The sequence below is a fragment of the Eufriesea mexicana genome, unplaced genomic scaffold (genome assembly GCF_001483705.2).
Source record: "Eufriesea mexicana isolate 0111107269 unplaced genomic scaffold, ASM148370v2 scaffold7999, whole genome shotgun sequence".
NCBI lineage: Eukaryota > Metazoa > Arthropoda > Insecta > Hymenoptera > Apidae > Eufriesea > Eufriesea mexicana.
The window spans coordinates 131,948-158,850 of record NW_016915777.1 but is presented as its reverse complement, the minus strand read 5'-3'; the positions used below and the strand labels follow the sequence as shown (position 1 = coordinate 158,850).

At 42.7% G+C, this 26,903-nt stretch overlaps 1 protein-coding gene across 1 annotated transcript; it reads right to left on the bottom strand.

Annotated features, from left to right (window-relative positions):
- Positions 1-1,054: 1,054 nt before the first annotated feature.
- Positions 1,055-24,327, bottom strand: crp (transcription factor cropped; the record flags this gene model as incomplete). The annotated part of the gene is made up of 2 exons (XM_017907416.1): positions 24,026-24,327; positions 1,055-1,379 (listed from the first exon to the last, which is right to left on the bottom strand). Coding segments are annotated over exons 1-2 (408 nt in total), but the record flags the coding sequence as incomplete, so codon positions are not given.
- Between the last annotated feature and the right edge of the window lie 2,576 nt (positions 24,328-26,903).

Genomic DNA, 26,903 nt, shown 5'->3' with positions numbered 1-26,903 from the left:
CTACCAACGAATGTTTTCATTATCCCGTGTTATGGATAATGCGGCTGCGGACGACATCGCGTTCGTTATTGACGACCGATCGTGTTTGGTCGTGCTTGGGGTCAAGTTTGACGCTAATACGGAGCGTACCGAAAATTCCCCAAGTGTTTTTCACCCGAAGACCGCAATATTCGCGGAGCGATGAATGAAAGAGGGAATCCGGGTGAATGAAGTGTTACAGAGTGGTATTATCGAACAAGCGTACACCACTCGTGCGGTAGTAAAACTCGTGCCGTAGTATGGCTATAGCCAGTCTAAATGACGTGCAAAATGTGCGGCATAAGAATAAACGTTTTGTACGCACTGCACATTTCGCACTCGCTCGGATTGATCGGTGTTAACGAGGATCAGTGCTGCACTGAAATTAGGTGCGAATGAAAATCGGATTCGCGAGTTACCGTTGTCTTCTTCTTCGAACGTGCAAGTGGTGATTACATGGATACTGGCTACGTTCGGTTGGAAAGAATCAACCCTTTGATTTCATTCCCCGCACGGTATCGTCGTTTCTTCGGAGTGGGACGATACTCGAAACCTGGGGCTAATCGGAAAAACCAAACACACCCACGCAACCACGAATTCAAAGGGTCGATCTGCTAATTCGACGACGTAAACGAAATAAGAGTACGGAACTTAAACCGAGAATTAATCCTTCCTCCAGCACAGGTAACTTATTGGAGGAAGCATAACGGATTCATCGGTCTCGGTGACAAAGCGTCTAATACTACTGAAGGATGATACAATTACGTTCGCTTCGGAATACTTTGACGGGATGACGAGCTAGATCAATGGCGCACGAGGCTATCCTAGTGGGTCCTAAATTTGATCCTCGCGCAGCGCGAGTAACCCCATTTCGACGAACGTTCCGAGCTATGAGAATTTCTCGCTGCTCGTGCCAAATTTCAGCACGAGTCGTCGAAGTTCTGGCGCAATAAACCAGCAATAATCTGTACAAGGATGATTTCGCGAACGATAAAACCGCGAGAGATCGCAAAGAAAAAAGACCGTCGCCACTTACCTTAGAAAGTTTCTCGCCCTCGTGATGCGGCAGCAACGTTCTCAGCGACTGGAAACCGGCGTTAATACTTTGCATCCGACGTCGTTCATTGCTGTTGGCGATTTCTCGCCGCATACGCTTCTCCTGCTCCATGTGGCTTCGCGGTGTCACGCGGCCGACGTTGCTGGTACTGTTCCCGTTGCTCAGCGCAACGTTCTGACCAGCAACACGGCGAGATACTGCGCCGTTGCTCTTCGATTGCGGTTGTTGTTGCTCTTGCGAATCAGCGACCTCGGCGACCGTCAGGCTCGTGGTCACCGAGCCCTCCTCTACCGTTCCAATACTTCTGCAACAAACGTACCAGTCATGTTAGTACGTGTCCTTATATTCCTCCACGGCTTCTAGCACCGTGACCAACCGATTTAGGTTCCTACGACGCGTGCCATAACAAAGATCGGTCACACGTCGAGTCGTCTCGTCCGAACACCGCGAAAAATAACGCGCAACTGAGGCAGCCAGCCAGGCATCGAGGAAAATTAACCGCGAATCCGTATTGTTTACGTTCGACTACCTACAAGCCCTCGGTCTCTCGCCCTCGCGTGTTTCACTCGATCCATGCCACGAGTCTCGTACCATATCGTAAACCAAGGGTCTAAGACTAGCTTCGGATGTAATTCTATTTCCAAAATCTTTTCTTTCTCTCTATATTCTAACTATATCACGACGAAACGTTTCAAGGTACTTTGGAATTTTGATATGAAGCTTGTTACGATGTCAGAGGTACGTAGCAAACTTAATGGAAACTTGTCTCGAAGTTTGCCTTCTAATACCGTAAGAATTCTACGAGCATGGTGTATATTAATTTATTAAAAGGAGACAGCAGAGTGGTACTTGGAATCTTGTATTTCTTTGCCAAAGTTCTGTCAAATTGCTAGCCTACGAGCAAAGGTAGCGGACTCGGGAAAGGAGGGAAAATAATCACGAGTCTGAAGAAAAGCACGGACACAGGATTTTCAATACGTCGAACCACAGATGAAACAAGGGGAAATTGTCATAGCCAGAACATTATGGCGACCGTATTCATCTGATAGGAGGACAACGAGCGCGGGTCGCAGTCTCTTGAAAAGCATTTTGGCGTAGCCGGCAGAGAGATAGCCGAAAATCAAAGGGACGAGATGGAAGAGGACACTGCTACAGCCGCGTGTATATCTCTCTGTGTGCACCCCATATGACGTCCACGTTTCGTCGAGTTTTGTGGCGGCTCTGAATATTTGATTTACAAGCAGATACCAAAGTGATACAGAGAGAGAGAGCGCGCGCGCAGACGGAAATATAAAAACGGCTGTCTGTCTGGATCCAAGGGCTTTTAAGGAAATTGAAAGCGTCGAGCTGTTTGTTTCGCGGAACTACATAGCAGCCGCGACTTATCGACAGTTAAATTCGCGGTCAATGAAGCGAGACATCATTGTCGTTCTGTGGTTACAGTTTCAAAGGTTCTAGATTGCACGCAACGCCACGCCACGTGAAATTATTCTTACGTTTCCTTGCGCAACCACGCTTTTCAAATGCTTTTTATAAGCCCCGGGAGCAACGCTACTCACAGATCCCTTCACGCACGTGACGCGTTTCAATGTCAACGTTTCATGCTTTTCAAAGACCCGGGCGGCATTAAAATATTCCCTTTTCGATCTTTTTCCGGTAATAAACATGTCGCAACGAGAGCAACTAGAGCACCTATTTTCGCAGCAACCTTTGTCAAGGATTTTTATATTACGCTAAAAATAAGTACCCTGAGCTTTATATCTCCCCGATTCCTTTAAACATTACAAGCCTCTGCTACGCGTAAAGCCTATCGTATCTTCGTTGATGCATTACGTTCGTTTCATTTCCAAATTGGCCCTAACGAACCAGTCACCGTGAGTGTTGCTTTTATACGCGTGAATGCGAATTTTTATCTAAATTTACTAATGTATTAACTATTAAAAAACGTAGAAGATATCGATGTCCATTTCGATCCACAGTTATGCCCAATAAGCTTTGTATTGCCTGTTAATTTTGTCATCGGGATACTCACAGTGCGTAATGCCAGTACTGTAAATACCGTAAGCTTTAAAAAGGCTGGTGACTTTTCGATTAGGTCGAATAACACGAAAGACATTAGAAACATCGGCTACGCGTAATGGCTATATCTTCGTTGACGTATTACCCCGTTTTCAAATTGCTCGTAACGAACTAATCGCGTCTAAGGCAGTTTGAAATTAACCATGGATTTTCGACTTCTGAGAAATTCATTATCACCGGGTGTCACGTTCGATCGTGTTCCCCAATAACTATTCGTGCCATTGAATTTGCTCCCGGTACATTTATAAACACCGCGTGAATCAGTAAGAACAGACTCTACGTGTTGTCGCATATGGTTCGAATCCAATTTAGCGTACACGCGGTCGCGCGTGCATACGCGCCATCATTTTCTCATTGCGGTGTACCTCCGATTACGTACATATCGCAAATCGAAAACGCTGTTGTATCTCCGATATCATGCCTCGCTTATTATCTTTTTATCTGGCAAAACAACCGAATGGCAAATTTATACAGAAACTATTGCGTAATTTATCATCCGATTATTTACACGCGCGAGAATGAAAGAAAGAAAAGATAGAACAAAAGAACGTTGATTCGGGCAAATAACCAAAACGGTAAATTTCTAAAGAATCACGAGAACATTTCGTATTTAACCCTTTGCACTGGACGACTTTTTCGTTACAGGAAAATAGTAATTCGAAGACATTTTGTCACAGAGTCGACGAAATTTTTAAAATGGTAAATGAGAGGTCATATGCAAATTAAGACGTAGAATTATTTTTCTTCGACATTCCACACATCGTTAGGTAATTTTATATTTAATATGTTAATTAACGTCAATCTTTAGAATTTGATTAAATGACGACTGAGAGTCACCTCGCGAGTGCAAAGGGTTAATAATTTATTCGTTGGTAAAACGGTAAATTTCTAAAGAATCACGAGAACATTTCGTATTTAACCCTTTGCACTGGACGACTTTTTCGTTACAGGAAAATAGTAATTCGAAGACATTTTGTCACAGAGTCGACGAAATTTTTAAAATGGTAAATGAGAGGTCATATGCAAATTAAGACGTAGAATTATTTTTCTTCGACATTCCACACATCGTTAGGTAATTTTATATTTGATATGTTAATTAACGTCAATCTTTAGAATTTGATTAAATGACGACTGAGAGTCACCTCTCGAGTGCAAAGGGTTAATAATTTATTCGTTGACGCAACTAGTAGTAGAGGAAGAGTAATAAAAATTTGTGAATACGCGAAGAAGAAAAAATAATAATCGACGCATGACACATCTGTGCAGGATACAGACGACATGTCAATAATAACAATAACAATCCCGATAACGGTATCGTTTTATTTATCTAACGGAATAAATTGTCAACGGCTAAAAATTCATAAAATAATAAAATGCAATTATTTTCCTCGCTGTATTTAAAAAAGATAAATAAATCCATGTGTGTAAGCTAGCAAAAAAGTCCCTCGATAATAATTTACTCTTCGTAACGATGCAGTTAAGGGAAATAAATAAATAAACACCGTGAAAAGTAGAAAATAAGATAACAATACTGCTACAGATGAACACGAGAACGATCGGTAAGATAGGCGAGAAAAATCTCCTCGCTGGAAGCAACGCTGATGTACCACGGAGAAAAAGAAAAAGGAGCAGAAGCAAAGACGAATAAAGAGATAGGAAACTACGCCTGATTGTAAATAGCAGATCCACGAAACGCCGAGCAACGAAAAGATGGCGCGCGTTTGAGGAAGACTAACAGCTGAAGAAAACGGTGCGCCATTACGGCAGCGGGCGTAATGAATAGTTTAGAAACGAAGAGATGAAGAGTCTCTCTAGGTGGAGAGAAAAGAAAGGACGGGAAACGGGTAGCAAGGCTGCCGTTAGGAAACATCTGGTAAAATTACACGGAGACGCGGCGGAGACGATATGGAGAAAGAGAAAAGAGGGAAAAGATCGGGATGGCGGATGTGAGATGAGTCAGCAGGGAAAGACCGTGACCTTGTGCCCTGCTCTCTGAAACATTCGTTCAGCGCGTGCCGATAATAGAAGAGGAATATATCCATATGTGTATAATGCACGCGTACCACGAGCATACACCAGTGTATCGAGACGATAATTTCGTAGAAGTGGAAAGGATCGACTCGCAAAACCAGAACAGACCGACATGCGAGTTGCCTCTATAACTCGTCTTCGATATCCCAATTTTCGGATAACACTGCTCGCAGTTGCACACTGAACCTGACCAAGGCTGGTCAGATGCTCGGTCGTGGTCGATGAAGTAGATTATACCGTGAAAGAGACAGATGTCAGGGGTTACACTCTGCTGCATAGAGTTACCCTTACAGAGAAATTGATCGTAACGAGTGAAGGATTAATGCACGACCGAAAAACAACCGTGCGTGATAATTAATTTTTCAGGGAAAATACAATTTCTGAATATTCCTCGTTATCGAAACGTGGCTCCTATCGCGAGAGAGTTTGACCACCTCTGTATAAGAAAAGTCGCGATGTCAAGTGACGAAAGTGATAACGGCGAACAGAAAATTTTTAATCGATGGATTAAAAGTGGTCTCTCGAGCAATGATAGTGTTAACGTTAATTATTTGGAAATAAGTAGATATTATTGAGTTTATATACCTAATAACATTTTTCTTTTTTTTACCAACGAAGAATAAATTTTACGATAAATACCGTTCTTTGATCGTGCTCTCCGAAATTTATATTCCAAGAAGATCTACGCGTAATACCGATCTTGCGTTCAAGGAGTTGACTGGAGCAATAGCATAGGGCTGCTTAACGAGAAATGATTATTAACGATGCGTTGCATCTTTGTTGACGTTTAGCATTTAGAATTGCTAAACTAGGGAGAATTTTCCAACCAATGAGACATTTTATGGACTTTAGAGGCCTTGGTAGTATTTTAGTTGACTGGTGTCGATACTATCGGAATTGATATAACTGTCACGAAGTGGTTGAAGTGACATTTAATGGAAGATAATGTGTAACGATAAATGTACACGTTTCGATAAACGTACACGCTTGATCTATATAATTTCCTATTGCTCGACTACTCGATTTACCGTCTTAAACCGTGCCCCATAATTGTATTCGGTAATTAGTTCGAGTACTACGCGTAGTTCAATATTTACCTCTGCCTTAATTCCTAAAGATATTGGATCGCAATGCTATCGAACCCGTCGGAATTACGTTACTCTCTAATCACCCACGTGTATCAAACTCGAATTTGTACCTATAAAGACACTTCCAAGTTTAGCCCGAATTAAAGTTTGCAAAATTATGCAACTGCACCGCGAATCGAAGTTGCGAGCTTTTAATCGGCAAAGTTGAACGATAAAACGAAGATTCGTTAAAATTCATCTTAAGGCTAAAATATTAAAAATTCGAGCTACTCGTGTCTGAGATGATAAGAGAATCGTCGAGACACAAATACCTAATTGCTGGAATTAAATCCTAAGGATCTACGTACCCTGTACACGTACCACAACAGTGTAAACAGACTAAAGATAAGATGTCGCGCATCTGCCGTACAACTGGCATCGATCGAAATCTAAATATGGCGATCGAAATCTAAATATGGCGATCGAAATCTAAATATGGCGATCGATACAGGCAGAAATCTTAAGAGCAAACATCCAGAGGAACGTCGTGAAAACAGTTTAAGAAAATAACTTGGCGCGGTGAATAAATTTCGAAAATCTAAAACTTGCAACGACTCGAGCGAAACTGAATCGGTGATATCGATTGGATCGAGGAGGATCCAGGTGATAGAAGAGGAAAATGAAAAATGGAAAAAACGAGGAGCTAGAAGTGAGATATAGGTTGGAAACGAGGCTAAACTCTGGAGGAATTTCGACGGGAACTGTATCAATCAGCGAGCGATGAAGTCATCGGACTTCCTACAGGATATACAATAATAACACGTGGTCCACGCAGCAGAATTCCACATGGCATTCTCCCATCGAGTGGTTACATTAGATCAGCTGGTACGCCGACGGCTTACTGGCTGGATGGTTGGCTGCTGTGACGTCAGCTCGTTCGTCGGATACCCGCCGAGTTCACTCGGATCAGTCCCGTAGAAGTAGGTCGACTAAGTAGGTGGCTACCTTCCTTTTCATCGCGAACCTATATATACGTAATAGCCCTGCTATGTATCACTCTTTGGAAAGGAGTAAACACGATTCGACCGGTTAACTAGCCGCCGCTAATCGTGGCGAAAATTTCAGACACGTTTCGCCCACGCTGCTTAGAGCCTGGTCACCGACGCCATCGTCATCCTAAAAGAATGCCAGAGCCTGAACGGAAGAGTCGTTCGTCGCTCTTGTACCATCCACCTGAGAACGTTTACGACGCCTCCGCGACGCTATCCACTGACTATGCTACTCCGCTTTCCAGTTCACGATAAATATTTTCCACGAAGCACGAGTTTATCGTAATTTTGCACGTACGTTGAACGAGCGTTATCGTATCAGATAATGCTAACGACGTTGAAACTGAGAGGTAGAACGTTAGAGAGACTTATGCACAGCGTTCGTTCCTATCTTTGCGATTCTCTAGACGAATACTAGGACGGATTCCATTGGCAAGAAGTTGCTCGTGAGACGATGAATCGTGAAATTCGATCTGGAAATTTCGATGCATAACACGGTGAAAGCGGCCTGAAGCGAGGCAAAAATAGAGGCTACGTTAGAGTTATTGTGCAACCAGTCAAAGTGCTTGAGCAACATCCTAAGCGGCAAACTACTAGCTGAATTATTCCGATACGTGACGCAAATTTTGTCGTCCACGTCTCGGGCATTTTTCTACCCAATTGATATTTAGTTGCACGAATATCGGGGAAAATATGTTTCTTTTCGAAATTGCATGCTCGCATGCGAGATATCGCGCGAGTCTACGGATAAGCGAATGTTATAATATCCGAGCGAATCGTAAATATAAACAGTGACCAACTTTTGATACCCTCGTGCTACGAGTTCTTCCAACGATCTACAATGCGTGACGAAATAACGAAACACCTTATAGTGTTTACTGCGATTTGCATCTTACTACATAGTCGATCTATTTAACACGAGAAATCGACGCGACGAGATGGTATGCAATTACGAAGGAATAAATTAGCGAAATTTTCGTGGTTATATTTCTGCACGAAGAATCCCTAGGACGCAGAAAATACCTATCGTTTTACACGTAAAAGACACACGGAACAGAGTCAAGGTATAATATTTGCGAAGATATTCTCAGGACGATAAGTTTCTCCGATATCTTCGCCATCTGCATCGTACATGGCTACCCTCTCCTGGTAAAATGAAATATTACTATAAATATTATAATTCACCGAAACCTGGCACTTGGAGGTTACTCCAGGAACACACAGCGTCATCCTATAATTGGTAACAATTGATTTGCATCATCCCCAATTATTTTCGGACTTATACTCTGACCCACCTGGAGAAATTTCTCGCCGTGGATTGAAACTCCAATACTATCGTGATACATAGTAAGCCGAAAGAGCGAAACTGAACGATAGGCGATAAATGGCGTAAAAATAAAAAGACGCCATAGAGCGGAGGAGAGATATACTCGTCCTAGTCCCTCGGTTATCGTAGTCGGAGAACGAGAAATACCTGACGGATGCGTGCGAGCGTTTTCACGCGTATAGGTGCGCGCGAGCGCGCGTGCGCGCAAGCACGGCTAAATACGCCGCGGAATCGCGCGTATGCGAGCGTGTGTGGCGCTCGCACGGACGCGCCGTATCCGCTGCCACGTCCGCGTTCCTCGTGTGTGTCGGTGGCGGCCTCGCGCGCAAGCGCGACCGTGTGTCGGTGAGAGAGCCGCGAGAGAGAACGCGCGGATTGTGGAGTTGTGTGTGTCGGCGGCGCGCCGTTCTCGGCCGACTCGCGTGAGTCACCAACAGCTGATGGCTGGCGCCACTCAGCTGGTTGTTACCGGTGCCTTCGCACGAGTCTCGCTATCTCTGGCTGCCTATCAGCTGCGAGCAACTAGGAAACGACCGGAAAGGACGTCTTGTCGAGCTGCATAAAAATACTCCGGAGAAAAAGCGGCGCGGCCACGACCGGCGTCCGCGTCGTGGCCGCAGAGGCCGCCTCTCGAAACTTCCTTTCGGGCTTTTCATCCGCCGCTTCCGACCGCTGCAACGGGTATCAATGGAACGCGTAGTCGGAACACGACTCGCGCTTCCGCTCCAGTCGATCCCTACCCGATCCAGCTATGGAAATACACTCTCGGTCGTATGACGGGGGAGGTCAAGGTTCGTTGAAAAGTCGAGTAAATTCTTGCCGTTTCGGAATCTTCCCCGGTTCATTCATCGCTTCGAATACCCGACCCAGAGTACTTTGGTTATTTTCGGAGCTGTCCGTTCCGACCATCGCTGGACGTTTGTTTACCCGCTCGCGAGTACGCGTGTCGTTCGCTCTAGACTGGAATCCGATTCGAGTGACTTTGCCACCGATAGGATTACAATGGTTAACCCTTTCTCCACTGCGAAACTGGACAACGTCAACGTGCCACCCGTGAGAACAGTATCTTGTAGCTCTACTATGCTTTTATACTAATTATGCTGAATAAAAACGACTCGTAACGTCTTCAAAGTGTAATATATAATATACCCTACGTTATGCCTTGCGACGAGATTGCAACTAATTATGATAAACAGTACACTAGCGATATACTAATTTTAAACCTGTCGGACATACCCGAGCAACACTTTTCGAACGTGATTTATAATCGACGCTAGTCGCGAAAAGGATTAAGGCGACACGATTTTGCGATTATCGCTTAATCGTTTGTAGCGATATACGAGGAATCTAGGTATTACGTGCTTCCTTATCGAACGTTTCACAAGTGTGCACTCTCTGTAAATGATAATAAAAGGAAGAATTTTTTCGAGCACTGGAACACGCGCGGAAACGTAAAGGGTCGTAAAGGGAACAGTGGGAGATAAAAAATACGCGTATTCGGTAGGAAAGTAGTTGGGCATAAAAATCTACGTTAAAACGATGTATCGTAAATCGGGGGACGTAGGACGATATTAAATGTGGAAAAAACAAGAGGCCGATCGAGCAGCATGAAATAAAAGTTTAGAGCGGAACCGTAATGGAATGAATTTTCTCGAGTCACCCGGTATACAGAGCCAAGGCTAAGTTTGGGTAGAGCAGGGGAACTGCACGGCGGCTCTCTTCGAATGCTCGTAAACGTACACGTAGAGGTCCCTGTACCTACTATCGCTGAGTCCGTGTGCGTGAGTTGGTTTACGTTGGGGTTTGAACACCCTAGCCAGCCATCCAACCTCGGAAAACCTCTCCCTAGCGAAGCCTATCAGACGCACTGCGGAGGCCTATCTTCCCATTTCTTTCTTTCCTTTTATTTCTCGGACTCACACGATCCCACTCGATGCAACTTTTTCCTCCTTGCTTTGGATTAAGAACGCGAAATTCGCCTAAGCGTGCACGACGAGGTCGAAATTTCGAAGATAAATAAAATGGAAAATTGAAAGGAAGGAATTTCGAATCCGATTCTCGAAAAGAAGAATATTCTTCGACGATAAATTATCTTCAAGTGCGAATAAAATTACGAAGAACTAAATAATTTTGAAGAATATTTAAAAATTATCCTTCATAGGTATTTTAAAGGGAATTCGTCGTGTCTTTATAATACGTGGCGAATTCGATTGGAAGATTGGCCGTTTCGTCTTCGATACCCTCAATTACAGTTCGTTAGGAGGATATTTGAGCAACGCGGTTTCAGAGGGAAAAAATAGGAGCGAATAAGCGTAAAGATTGCTGCCAGCAGCAGCTGCCGTACCGGAATTTTTCTAGAAACGAAGCTGTCGACGACAGATGTTAACAGGATCAAGAACAAACCCCGAAATGGACCAGCGTAAGCCATACCTCTCGTTCTAGATCCTTCCGTTCGAGCGTGCCTCCTTCCTTCTTCGCTCTCATAAATTACCGCCGCTTCGTTTTTAAATTTTAATTAATATTATTCCAAGTTACTTTCCTACACTTTTGCCCGGATACCATTAAAGTCTGCGTTTGATTAAACTTCATTTCAATTTAAACGTCAAGCACGGAGCTAACTCCTCGCGATTGCAACTGTTCAATTCTAACCCCGCGTTGAACATTTTAATTTCGCAAGAGTAATTAGATTTCCTTTCCCCAAACGCTGTTTTATGCTTCCGTAGCGTAACTACGCGATAGACTTAACGCGGAGATGGAAAAATACGTATACAATGCTCGTTCCTCGAAAAATCCGTATCGAAACTGGAAAAGTAGAGGAAAAGAAAGGAGAGAGAGAGAGAGAGAGAGAGAGAGAGAGAAAAAAGGGACGTTTTTCATAGAAGGAAAATTTTTACGCCTCGATTGCTTCGCATGAGCGCAAGATACACGGTCGCCATCGCGTCACCCTTATCACTGACTCAATATCCCGCTTTATAACCGCTCGACAAAACTGACAAACGCTTCCCGGAACGTACCGTCGATAATCGAGGCTAAAACGTTGGTTAGGATGGAAAAGCAGGAAAAACGAGATCGCGTAGAGCAAAGGATAGAAACGAGATCGGATTACCGGAGGCGCGTGAAACAAAGCGAGAGGGGCAGACGGGGGGCAAGGCGGAGGGCAATTTCGCGGATGTCTTTGCCAGAGTAAGGATGCCTGCTGTCGTATTAGCTCACACGGGATGGAATGAAGAACGAGAATGGGAATGAGATTGGGAACGGCCAGGCATATATTTAGCTGTGTGACGTAAGGCACAGGCCAGCGGGCGCCACGTCGGGTCTACGTGCCTCTTCTCTCTCTCATCCTCCGCCTCTTCCTGCTCTTCTTCCTTCGCCAAAACAGCCTCCGTACACAGCCCCCGAAATCCTACCGGCTCCGATTGATTTCCTATTTTTATTATTTAATCCTTTAACAGGGCAATAGCAAACGTACGAGCTTCCTGTTATTTGTAGCCGCGAAATACACCGATGCTCCAATCGCGCTTTTATTTTCCAACCCTCGCGCGCGTGGCCGAGGAACATCGGAGCCGATCGTTGCAAACACGCGAATATATTATCGGCTCGCGGTCATCCGCGTGATATAACGTAGAATTCTTACGATTCGAGACCTTGCCGAAAAGAAATTTCTCGTTCAACTGATCGACGACCTTTGATTGGTAAGTGTGTACACCAGTGTTTCGAAATCGTTACTCTGCTGGCACGAGGAAGCCATTTTTCTTTTTTTTTTTTTTTTTTTTTTTTTTTTTTTTTTTTTTTTTTTTTTTTTTTTTTTTTTTTTTTTTTTTTTTTCATGTCATTCGGCAAGGAATTCGTGGTTTCTGAAATGAAGCAACGCGATCGTTTATGAGCGATACACGCCTCGTGGTGAAGTTTAACGACAGGCAACCGAACCGAAAATCTTATTAATCGTGTAAACAGCGAGTACACGTGCGTTTAGCGCCGAGTTGTTAAAAATAAAGTGTTAAATAAACGAACGTCGTGTTCTTCGAAACGATGCTCTATGCAAAGGGAATGAACGTACGAGTTGCACAAGCAAAGATTATTTAATTTTAATTGCACCATTTCGTAACGTGACGCAACGTTATCTATAATCGGTAGTAATCGCAAACGGGACGAGAGCACGAAGAATTTGTGTTTAAATATAAGGTAGTAAAAATATTCTTGCAGTTCATCGTACAAGTTGCAAAGAAAATTATAACAACGTTCGTTAAATTGCAAATATCTATTTGGACGATGGAACTAATGGAACTAGAAGACCACGCGATTATTTGTATCTCTGGCCGAGAAATTTTTCGCTGGGCTAAAAAATTGCTCGCATAGAAAGGAGAGGCAAAGAAAGTTTGAACCTCTCGTGGAAAAAATAGTTGCATTTTAAATAGAAACAAAGTTGAGGAACTTTCCAGGCACTTTCAGCTTGAAAATATTGTTACCTGGCTGAAAAGGTGGCCTTTCGACACCAGGTGTGCATCGATCACGAAACTTTAGTCGTACTTTCAAAATACCTATACATTCACCGATATTTCCTCAACGAATTTAGAAAATTCCCACGTTATTTTAGTTTGATAATGAAAAAAATGACCCCTAGAAAATCTTCGGAATTTTTAAAAACTGTGCGCGACAAAATAATTTTTCTTTTTTCCAGTATAATCTAAAATCTTGGAATACGTAACAATATGAAAGAACTGCACGGAGTGTCTACTTTGCTACTGTAATTACGTACAAGAGCTATCCGTATCTCGAGTGAGGATCTTTGACAACACGTTGCGACGTTTAAGACGCGTTTCCGTGGGTTTCTTTCAAACTTCGAAACCACTGTTTCGAATGAAAACAACGTCGAGGAGAAAAATGTTCGAGCCACGGTTTCAAAATGGCTCGCGAACCTTCCGGATGAGCTACCACCCATCCAAACACCGACACCCTGCTTTAAACGTACACACACCGGGCCGTTAATCAGCCGGTGTAACACCTGCGACGAAAACAATGACAATTTATATTGATGACGATCGGAATGCGAGTGCCCTGATGCGTGAAACGACGCGAGTCGACCAGCTGTCGGATTTTGACGCGACCACCAACAGCCGGCAGTTTTGTACCGCGTCAGATTGCAAGAATGTTCCCTGTTTTTCTTCCCACTCGTGCCTCTTTTCCTCCTATCGGCTTTAGAATGTTCATATTTTACGCGCAATTAAATTTCTCCTCTTAGGTAATTTAAATAAACGATAGCTAAAAAGACAAAGGTGCAAGAAAATGTGACAGAAGATCAGGGAAAATGAACACCAGTACGTTGCTACACTATGAGAGAGACCGAAAGTGAATATGAGATCATTTCGAATTTTGCAACGATAATTTTTCATATAAAATTTCCAAATTTTATTAGGATTTAGCTTTTTACTTTCTTGGAACTTCGTTTGCATGAGATACCTTTTCGTTCGACTTCCATGTGCTCCGGAAAATATAAATTTTTACACCGGGAAAGAGAGCCGAATGGTTGCTGCCATTTGTGCCAATATTCCAAGTCATGGGAACAGAGTAGGAAAAGAAAAGATCTAAGGAGAGATTTTAGACAGGAACCGTTCGGAGAGATTCGAAAATACGAGAAAAGCCAAACAATGATGCCGAAAAGGTAAGAATCTGGTTGGAAACTTTTCTCCGTCCGAATGTCGGGAAAAAGGGCGCATTTTCGCATTGCCGTCTGCTTAAATCTTGCTTTCAGAATGCTGGAACAGCATGGACCAAGGTCAACGAACAAAGGAACAACCGGGTGTTCGCTGTTCCATCGTCCTAGCCGAGGATCCAGGTAGCTGCGATCCGTAGGGCGAAATGGTCCTTTACAAAGGATCGACCGGTCAGTCAGATATGTACACGGAAATGGACTTAAACCGATCCCTAAATGCCCGATGTAACGTCGACTTTGGGGAAATTTAGCACTTCGGGCTGGGCTCGTTTGTATCTTTTTATAAAGCCGAGTCTTTCTTTGTGCTTCTCTTCATCTCCCTTCATCTCGATTTAGAAACTTTGAATACCATGAAACTAGAAATAAGGAAAAATGTTCGAAAAGATTTTCGGAAACAAACTTCGTCCACTGTATATTCTACGATTGAAGTAATATTTAACCCTCTGACTGTTAATTTTCATTCAATTTTTGCAACTGCAAGTAGTTAAAGCGCTCCGGTCAGCAATGACCATCCTCGTGACCGGTCATATGTGACCAAAGTGGCAGTCAAAGTGTTAATACGATAAAACTGAAAGACAAACGATGTTCCATTGTTTTCTATCTCGACGAATATTCTCTTTACGAGCCATTATATATTCTATTTGCCGAGAATGTAACAAAATGAAGTGGCCCATAAAGATAGGAAAAAACTGAAAAATTAAGATACTTTTGCTGTTCTACGAGAATAACTTACAACCTGCTCAATGGTCCCGGTGTTGGCAGGATTCCAGCGTGAAAGAAACGAACGGCGATCAATCTGGGGCCACATGATCTGCCACCCACCATCCCTAATTACACCGAAACGTAGGACCAGACTTACAAGGACATATATTCTTGAACTGGATGACTGAATCTGCGAACCTGCAAAGTTCCAACTAAATCTACGACCCAAAGGACACGCTCTCCTTGTTAGTCGAACCAAGATGTTACGACATCGTGTACCATAATCGTGGCACTATTGGATAACCCTTAAAATTTCATCGCCGTGAGCTATCCAAGATCGTGGGAGTGATGGCGAATCATCTCAGAGTCCCGAATTCCAACCACGACCCGACTCTTGAATTTCCGCCACTGAGAATTTCACGAGGTCGAAATCATAGAACCAGTTTTGTTAACGCCTTTGGCCTACAGGGCTAATAACTTGGCAATCAGGAAACGACAAATATCGTGTGCGATTTTTGGGACTCGCCTGTTGGCGATACCCCGGGCTAGAGCTCTATACCGGCTTCGCGAGAGAGGTGTTACAATACTTTCTAGGGTCATCGCTGCAGGGGAATGCGTGTGTAGGTGTTGGACACACGGCTTGGAAAAATCTTGCCCTCACCGTTAAAGGATCATTGGGCAATCAGGAAACGACAGACAACTTAATCGTCCAGAGGTTGTTGAATCTCCGACTACATAATTACAGGATTCCAGAACTATGATTCCAGAATCGCGAAACTCGCCACGGATCAACCCGAGAATGTGGAACTTGCAACCCTATGACCACGGAATAATAGAACCCATCCCAGACCAACATGAGACCGCTGAACGTCGAACTTCACGACCCCACGCAGCCGTGAAACAACCCACTCTGAAGTTGTGGAACCTCGGATCACCCCGGGTTTATGGGATATTGAACTTCACGACCCCATGCTACTTCGTTCTTACGATCCTCTCCGGAGTCGTGGAACCAACTTGCATCTTTCAATGGTATGTACAAAATCTGTTTGTACGTCGTGTACATGGAATGCAAACATACTCGATATTACCCAAGTTATCCACTTTACAAATTTAAATACGAATATCAAATTCTAGGAAATAAATATATTACGATTAGAACAGGATACTAGCGTTCTCTTCCAAATTTGTCTTTTTTCTTCCTTTTTACGCTCGTTTCAAAAATGCATATTTCCGTTCTTTCAAAATATAGAGCATTGACCTTACCTAGGAACTATACCTTGCACGGGAAATTCTCGACTTATCTTGGTTTCCGCACAGACAATTACCGCGTAAACCTGTTTAGAGATAAAGAGTCGCATAGACAACGAAACGAAGAACTTTTTCACGGAAACTCGAAGATGAAATTATCAAGCTACATCAGTAGCAACGTGCGAACGTACTCGAAAAGAGAAGAAAGGGAAGGACGTCAGACAGAGGCATTATTCCCGCCTGAGGTTGGTCCCTTTGACTTTATCCATGAGTAATACTCGCATACACGTGTGTATGTAACGCGAGTTTGCGGTGCACAGTGGGTATGTGGAGCGTAAGAGGTCAACAGAGAAACCATTGTTGTCTGCTGGCAGACTCCAGAACTGGAAGGCGTTTCAAGACTGTACACGCCATTTTCGCAGTTTAGCCGTATACTATAGCGAGATAAAAAATCAAAAGGATCGAGAAAAAGAGAATCACTGTACTACAAGGGAACGCCATCGCCATCATCTGTCCTACGTCCCGAATTCTAATACCACGTTTCTAAGTTCCAAATTATCTTGGCTAATACAAATTTGTACGAATAATTTTCGTACTGATGGAAATATTTATTTTATCCTGATTTAATCCCGTACTTTATTCCAGAAATAAATATAATATCGCGTATAATCTACAAACGATGGAAGAAAACATTCCGATTAGAAATTTCGACATAAAGGAGAGTAACTAGAGAGAAAAATGTTATACGAAATTGTAAAAGTACAATAAAAGTATGAAAATTAAACGTGTTCTATTTAGGAAAAAAAAGGGGAGAAAAGGAAAGTACGAGAAGCTCTTGTCGGAAGACCCTTTGGTATCAATGACATCGTTAGACTAAGTCGCCGATGATGTTTCACCCGAGCTACAAGCCGGCTAGGCTTGCCGTTAATTGCAAGTACCGTACAGGAATCAATAGCAGAACACGAATGTTCAACCGACTTAACCCTTGGCCGCAAGTACGGGCAGATAACGAGATTTGAAAATATACACAGTTGCAGCAAGTGTTAAGTCCATTCCTAGACGAGGCCAGGCAAGTGCTGAGATTTTGCAGTGCAACGACGTGACGCCGTGACGAGTCATCGTGGCTCTTTTGCGTAGAAACCGGAGGAACGGTATTATGCTTTCATGCTAAAGTCGCTTCACTCGCAACAATTGCTAATCAATAAGCGCAACAAACTGTTTTTCTTATGAAAATGCACCGTAAGAATCACGCGTGTGCACGAGCAAGCGTAGCATACACGTTATGGCAAAATCTGTACTACAAAAATCGTAAATTGTACAACGGTGTGATAACTACTCTAAACAAGCTAATTGCATATGGATCGATGATGTAATGACACATTGCGCGATAATACATCAATTTTTAGCCAAAACAACAAATGGCCCGAAGATCATGTCGGCCAGAAACGACTTGGCATAGAACGTGTTAATCGTGATTAATATCTTTTCACCACTATGGAATGTTATTTCCAAAAAAATAATTGTCCAATACAACAATGACACGTTCTGGACCCATATCCTGTTGGATGTCGTATTTATCGCGTGATAAAATCAATCGCGTTTCCAAATGAACGATGAAAGACGTGGCCAAGACCTCGATGGCGTACGATGAAAGTAATTCTACGGGTTTTCGAATAAAATCGCTAGCACTGAATTACAGAGTTACGACGCGATAGAAAAGGGTTACTCGCTTCTCGAAATAACGCTAGAAACGGATTTGCGCGAACTACTTCGTTAAATTAAATTTAACCCGGCCACGGTTTTGCGAGAGGACGTATCAGCCAACCGAATTAAATTCCTTATCTCCTCTTCACCCGATTCTATAATTAACCGTGATGGCGAAAACTCTTCTCACGAATTCGCATTTCTTATCGAGCATTCGCTACATCCGTCCAGAATCAGCGCGTTAAAAATATCGTGAATCTTCGTGACGAGTCTGGATGACATTTGGACAGAGTCGAGCAGAATATTTCGACGATGAAATTATTCGTTTTATCCGAGACGATTTAACGTAAGATGCAGATTTCGGGGGAAAGGAAAAAGGGGGGACTCGAAGATCGATTGGTCTTAAAAATATATTTAGAAACAGGTCATGGTTTCGATCAGGGAACACATAGTACGATACTCGAGACCAATGTCATGTATCTTCCAGTGACAAGAATTAGAGGAATAAATGATACATGAAATCATTGATAATAACGTGACTTTCGATACGTTAATATCTTTCCACCAATTGCGAGAGTATAGTCATTCGAATGCAAACTTTGCACGCTTTTCTCCGTTTCAGATACTTTGGAGGATCGACGATAAATAAATCCGAGAGAGTAAACAATTTTTCTTCAATTCGAAATATATTTTTCCTTCGCGGGTGATAAAAATCTGTATCGTAAAATATTAAAAATCGCATTAGTTTATAATCCGTATCTAATAATACGTTACCGCGCGTTTATATCGGTGCTTTTGATAACGCCGAAGGTTTGATTACATCGTGTTTCGTAATTAGTATTCTTTGTCGTTTTCGTAATATTCCGTATTACGCCGAGGAACACAGACTTGGAATACGATAAGGAACTTTATCGTGCTACACGTAATTCAAACCACATTGTTTACGTCCAAGCTAAATCCAAATAAGACCACATGTTCCATAATTCCTTAATTAAGCACTATCCGATGCCTCGTAAACCCAAACACATTCTGTCGCGACATGCAACAAATTACAGACGAACAAAACAAACGGCCATAAAATATACTCCATACGGAACACTGCAATATCTCGGGGGGCACCGAAAAGAAATTTAAGGTCATCGGGTTCGCGTTCGTGTGTCTTCTACGAGCATGGAATACGGGGATGTATAGGAGAGAAAAAGAAGGGGAAAGAAACACGAATGACCTCGGAAACATAAAGTGCCCTATTATATCGCGTTCCACCCTTCGAACCATCCAATTTTCACCGTCACAATTTTTCACGGCGTCAAGGTGGCCTTTCCCGTGAATCACCCTGTACGATAACTTCAATGCCGCCATTACTTAATACCATTAAACACGCCCAACGGCGTACTCTGGCCGTATGATTGAAATACAGTACGGGGGACAGGTCGAAAATAAAAATGAAAATATAATAACGAAGGGAAACGGGGGGGGAAAAAGAAAGGTAACACGGAGAAAGAGAAAAGAAAAACATAACATCGCCCTACGTACGTAAGCGTGCGTCGAGTACAAGTGCACTTATCCACTGAGATTAACTCGGTGCAAGTGCAATACGCAATCCAGGTTCCCCGCCTGTCTCTCTCCCTCTCCCACCTTATGCACCGCGGCCAGCTGTCTCTGTCACTCCCACTGGCTACTCGTAACGCTACGTATAATACGTACGCGAGTACGTATAGGTACGTGTGTTTATGTTTATACACACGTACGCGCGCAAGAGCGTACGAAGACGTGTGTATACGTGGAAAGGCAACTACGTACGATATGGTGCAACCACGTTGACCGTGGTCAGGATTGGCTCGACCGATTTATTAAGTCGTGCAAACGAGCGGACGAAAAAGTACCATCAGTCGAGCGAGTTTTATTCTCCAACGCTTGATAAACGATGTGGTGATAATAACTAATAAGCACGGCGTGGCACGCACACCGACAAAGGAATAGCTGACGTAAATACCGAAAGAAAATCGATAGAGCATCGAGCGACGGTAATTTTATCCGTGGTGCACGTATGTGCGCGAGTATGTGTGCGCGCGCGCGCAACGCGTCGTAGGAAAAAGAAAACTAGGTGGCGACTGGGTGACAGCCCGACTCTTTTTTTATAAACTAATATACCGACGATAATCGATGCAACTTGGCTGCATTCGATCGTCGGCCGTTTCTCGTTTATCAGCAACGATCGAGGAAACGATCGCAACGAACTAAGCGTTCCCTCGAATAGGCGTATCCACGGCGTTATACTTAGTCAGTATATTTATTCGACAAGGATTTCGAAGGATATTCACGCGAATTGTGCGTGGACGTGAACAACGCAATTTCCAAAAGCCCGGTTAAAAGAGCGCGAGATTTAAACGGGAAACGTGCACGCGCGCGTGCAATCTTTGAAACTATGAATTAGGAAACCGATGATTGAAATAGAGGAAAAGACACGTATTTAACCAGTGCCGAATAAAGGTTCGAATCTGAAACCGCGTAGATCAGTTGAATTAATTATTAAGCCTTCAACAAAATTAGGGGGCATAGGAATTTCGATTAATAGCCCTTTGACTACACATGAATTTCTATGACAGGAACTCCAATTGCGAGTTACGCTCTTTATTTGCCGAACAAGGGAAAGGAAAATAAGCAACTACTTGAATTATTTAAATGCAAAATATAAATTACGACAATGTTTGAGAGCTACGTTTGATATAATCGGTAAAGAAAATTCCGTAAAATAAGTAGCAGTCGAGGAATTGTCCTGTGAAATAAATTTCGAGCAAAGTACTTAAAATAATAGAGAGTTATTGGCAATAAGTTTGAAAAATAATTCGCAGTGCAAAGGGTTAACGCTAAAACCACCGAACCAGACAAAATCACCGAGTTCAGGCTATTTCTTTTCCTAATTACCGGAAACGTAGAGCCGTTTTTGGCAAAATTAACGTCCACTTGTGTCCGAGTAGAGATATAATTATATATAATTTTTTATTTTTATACCACTGTTTTAATAATAATTATTATTATATACGTATATTCCACATAGGATACACATTAGGTAGACGTTAGAGAACGCTAGTTCCGGTGTTAAGGAACCGGTTAAATTACACAGAGGTACGCGTGGAACGTGGTTATCGATCCGTGATCTAGGATCGAAGCGTCGAACGCGATAAAAATATCGACAGACGGGGTTCGTTCGAGTGTACGTTGCCGTTTCTATCGATCTTGCGGAGCGGCGTTAAAAACGAAGAAAAAAGGGGAAAAACGAAGAAAATTCCCCGCCTTGAGTGGCTAATATTTGAACACGATTACCGGGACTGATTATAAATTCGTGACGCATCGTTTCGACGACTAAATGACACACTGCACACGTGAAACGCTCCGTTCACACAAAAGCGGTGATAAACCGGGAGAGAAAATTTATCACGATCGGCTAAGTATCAATCGTGCCCGATTACGTAATGGCAGAACGTTTAATCAGCTGATACGCTGGGTCGCGTGATGAGAGGATAAACACGTATCAGATGTTCGCGTAATAAGCGGACAATTCTTCCCTCGAAAAATTTGCCAGTGAAAAGAACGGTGAAACCTTTTGGCAGAGTCGCATATTCGGTCGTTCGTGTATTATTCCTAGAGAAAAATAAGAAAAGAAAAGGAAAAATATGCGTGAAATAAGATCTTACAGAAACAGGATAAAAATCGCCGCCCTTTTGTTACTCGCTTAAGTCCACGTGTGTTTTATGCGCAAATATATATGTATAAAAAAAGGAAAAGATAAAAATAAACGTATCCCGAGCATAAGAGTAGAACTGTATAAACGAAATAAAAGCGAAGTTTTGGCTACGCGAATGCGCTGCTACTTCAATTAAAAGTACATATATAAATACGTATTCGTTGCTATTCTATAGTAGGTGAAATAAAAATAAAAGAAAAAATAAATATAACACGAACGTGAACGTAAGGTATGCCGCGTGCATTAATGCAATCATTTACGCTTGATACCTCCAACAAGAATTTTATAGCGTGTAAAATCGTTCGCATACGTCTTTCCGCGTTTCTTAGGCCGCACTCCCGAGCAGCGCCGCTTCATTCAAGCTTCTATATCAATTATGGCGTACACTGCACAGCGTTCCTTTACACCATATACACGGCCCGTAGTAAGCAGTTTCGCGTATTACCTACGCGTCTGTTATCGCACGAGCGTCGAGCAACGAACCGGGCGAACAAAGAAAGTACGAGAGGCTGCTGCGATATCGTGAGCGGCCGCGACGTTGATACCAGCGAATTTCGCGTCTTGCACGCGTGTAGTCCGTGGCCGAGCAGTTCACGCGTAGCTTCGACGCGATAGATCCAAGCTTCCCTGTCTAAGTGAACGTAATGCGGCGCGGTGATGAGCGTATGTAAACAAGAAGTCGCGCCGATGCGGCATGCTTCGGGTTATTTATAGAGACCCATTATTGTGCAACAAACGTGGCTTTACGTAACGCACATAGTATACCCTGGCTGGTCTGTCGGTCACTCGGCCGTATACAAAGGAACTTGCTTTCCTCGTCCTTTTGTTTTTCTTCTTTTTTCCTTTTTCCTCCCCTTTCTCCTTCCATTTTTCCCTCTCTTTTCAGGCTCGCGCCTACCCGTCTACCCCGCCCTGGGTCGCGAACAAAAACACCACGCTACGTTCTACGACCGTCCATGTTAACGAAAATCCAACCGATTCTAAGAATCCGTACAATGGGAGAGAGAAAAAAAGAAAAATAAAAGAAAGAAATAACCTGTAAACGGAGAGAAGGGCGTGCGCGTACGAGCGTATTTGTGAATTCGACGCCTTTGTCGGTTGACAGTTTCATGACGCTAGAGTCACCGTAATACGCAGCCAACGTCGTGTCGCAAAGGAAACAACGTATACGCGAGTACCGTACATGCATTTCAAACCTGTTTAGACAACACGAGATAATATTCCGAGAAACGATTAATGGTAACTACGTGCTCATCCTGACGACCGTTTAACGTTAGACTGGTCGCGGAAATCGTTACTACTTCCTCTAAATGTAGTATAACGCGACGCGCAAATGTCCGAAAGTATCGAGAAACGAAATTAATTTACGCGAAATATAGTTAAATTTAAGGAACGTCGAACTATGCCAATCTTATCTCGCTTATCGATATCTCTAATAACTGAGAAAAAAAGAAAAAGCACGCGAGAAATAATAGTTAATAGATTTCGAGTCTACACTGATAATCCGAATAGTAATCGTATATTTATATAGTTGGAAAACAATTGGTCGAATGTGACTCCCGCGCCATGCTTGTTTGGGCGTGAACGCATGGAGAGAGTACGCATTTGACATATCCTCGTGTGTATATCTCTTTCACCATTCACCTACGCGAAACGTAACGATAACGAGCGTGAAAAAAGAAAAAGAAAGAAAAACTGAAAAGAAAATCAGAGTAAATGGAAGGAAAAAATTGAGTATAATTACATAGCGTAAAATACGAAGGCTATTGTGCCGGCCGGCCGGCCGGCCGGCTTCAACGACAGCTGGCTATCGAGACTCTACTAGGATTTTGTTTGTATTGTGCACACGTTTTACGTCCGTGTCACGATTACCGAAGCTTGCCAATGCCACCGCGACGTCGACAGCGACGACGACGGCGACGATGGTAGGCGACGGCATTAGCAGCGATGGCGAATAGAAAGAGGAGGCGATGGACGTTGTTACACTCGCAATCGGCATGACTCGATAAGGAGGACAAACACGCCTTCCTTTACCGATAAATTCGTGTCATCTTGGCCGTAAAGTTCGCGAGGAAGGCGTTACACTATGTATTTAAAGTCACAAATGACGTGGCGTGTCAAACCGCGCCGCTCTATACGCTATATAATGCTGACGTACACGCGACGCATATGCAACTCACACACGGCTTTTCCAACTCTAGGCACATGGCCGAGCGCGCATTTACACGTCCCGATTACTCAAAGAATTTCACGCTCACTTCGAGAGGTTTGATATAAGAAAAACTTACCCGCACAAATTAGTCTCCTGCTCCTCGGTGGTTTCAACGATTTCCTCGAGCAGAATTCGATCCTCACCACCAAACACTGACATATCTCGTTGGTCCGCAGCACTAAGAATCCCGCCGCGCGATTCCACGTCCCAGCAGCCGTCGTCACGGCAGCGAAAAGACGACGGGCTTCTCGCACACTCCACCGAAAAACGACGCGCACACCTCACGCCTTTGTGACACGGATTCTCCGAAACTCGTTAATTAATTTTTTAGACCGCGGTGGCACGCACCGAGATTCGTCCACGGGACAGCCACTCCGCGCGGCGCACACACAACGCCCGAACGCGTTTTGTAATGGCGATCTTTGGCGGGAAACAGCTGAGGGCCCCCACAGAGTACCACGAATCACTCCGCCGCCGGCTTCAGGGCCGTCACCACCTATGGTCCATTCGGTGCCCCTTTCGTTTCGTTGTGTACACGCGATAACTCTTTATTTTTTACCAAATTTTTTACAAATTTTATACGCTCCCTCGAATATACTCTTTCAATGTTTTTCACACCATTTATTTTTCCCTATTTATTCTTACTTCTCAGGATATGTAACACAACTTTGATCGATCGTACGATATATACGTTGGGTTGAACAGTTAATCTCGATATGCGAATAACCGAATAGAATAAAGTAGATAAACTGCTTCGATTTTACCGTGTGAATTATTATTCTTAAAATAATAAGTCCAAGTCCCATAAAATAGTACTGCATTTCAAATTAATCCTTCCATGAACTTTGTCACAACGCGAAAGATTATTTTGTATATACACACCGACGAAACCACCGTCACGTGGCACATACCAAACGTTATCATCCGAGATGTTTTATCGATGGAAGAAATAGCACTCGCGCACTGTAGCGTTGAAACGATACAAATGAAAATATACTCGACGCGTAATAAAGTTCGTTGACTCGATTTTCTATCCCGGTAAAACACAACAGTGTCATTTGCAGGTACACAATTACGAACGTGCACGAAGGTTCACGGTGTTGAACGCTCGAAAACCATTTTCAAGGCACTCGCGAAAAGTTTAGTGGACGCGGTTAGGGTGAACGCTACATCGTACTCTGCCCTGGACAATGACTCTCTTTGGACCAATCCCACACCAGTTCATCTTCGGTTTCACACTGAGTTTCCACAGTTTTCTGCAGGTTGTTGCGAGCAGGCTGTCTACTGCCTTACAACGGATCACTGGTATACCTAGCTGTCTTCTTGCCGAGCTATTGTTAGAAATATTTAACGCGTTAGAAGGGACTACTTTCACGTCGCGTAGGTTTACGCTAGAGGAATGGTGCGGCCGCGCGGGAAACATCTGCCAGCTGGCAGAGGCCCCGCCCATAGAATACGCCAGTCTCCCCCACTTCCCCCACCTGCGCGAGTCTAAACCCACATACACTACGTTACGACCATCTATATATCCATGACCGCGCGCGCACACACGCACAACCTTCTATCCTGGTCCTTCATCGAGCTCTCTGCGCAATGTTACACGATACGAAAGTTGACAATAAAAATTCGTTGCTTCCCCACATGTACGATACATCTCCTAAGTGGTTTCTCGTCCATATTTCTACGTAGATGCGCTTTCCGATGAATGAAGAAAACCATATATAAATGATATAATAAATAAAAAATTTAATATTATTTTTTGGCCATTTTTTGTTACCCCATTTAATTAACCTCCAATTTTCGTACTTCAAACTGATTATCTACGCAGAATGTATATATCTCGTTGTATATGCCATATATGTGTGTATGCGATTCTAAACGATCTTAATACACTGTCTTCGTTCAGAGATCGCTATGTGTTTCAAATATTCTTCTGTTAGTACATGAAAAAATAAAAATAGAATTATGAAAAATAATAAATTTTTACGATACCTATTGTATAACTACTTAACCAATATTAACTACCTTCATCAGTTACTACGAATTAATAATTGTTTAAAAGCTTTTAAATACACGATTTGAATATTATACTTCGTTCTTCGTTATGAAGTTCAAATAGGATTTGGCTGGAATATTCTCCAAACAATTTTTCCGTAGAAATTGCGACAAGCTTTCTTGTTTAAATCGATAAGTTCTCGAAAGTCGTGCAACCACTGCCATCTGACGGTCAATTATGGCACATGCTAAAAATAACGGAACGGCAACCGAAATACAAACACTCATATGATTTAATATAAACAATGTACTTCCATCATTATTTGCAAATTTTTTACAATATATGTGAAAAACATTTATTTTCAATCATTCTCTTTTTAATTCTATAAAAGAAATATAGGAGTGATGAACTTACAAATAAAAAGAGGAAATGAAGATGTTCTCACTTCCAAACCTAGCATATCGATAAATACTGTTAATTATTTGCGGAACGATATCTTTTTATATTCCAATATAATGACGGACTAAAAATAATATTTAGGGACTGTATTCATAGTTATTATTTGTAATATTCATTTGTATTAATGATATATTACATTGTAAAAAATGAAGGTTGCATATTATTATGATTTAAAAAGGAATAACTATGAATACGCCATAAATGCAGTTTAATAAATGAAAGTAATATTAACCTTTTTGTTTCATTCTCTTACTCCGTGTCATTCATTAATCCGGAAAATGGTTACTTGTAAACCTAGATTTTGGATTTGCAAATTTGGAAATATAAACCTTATTTTGGTCTGGAGTTTAAACATGTCTAATGTAAATAGGGAATGACATGTATACAGTAATGTGACATCACGAAGCATTTTTACTAGTACTTTATAAAACAGCTACGTAATCAGCATTAGTTTGCTGATTCACATACCCTTTCTTTTCTTTCTTTTTTTTTTTTTTTT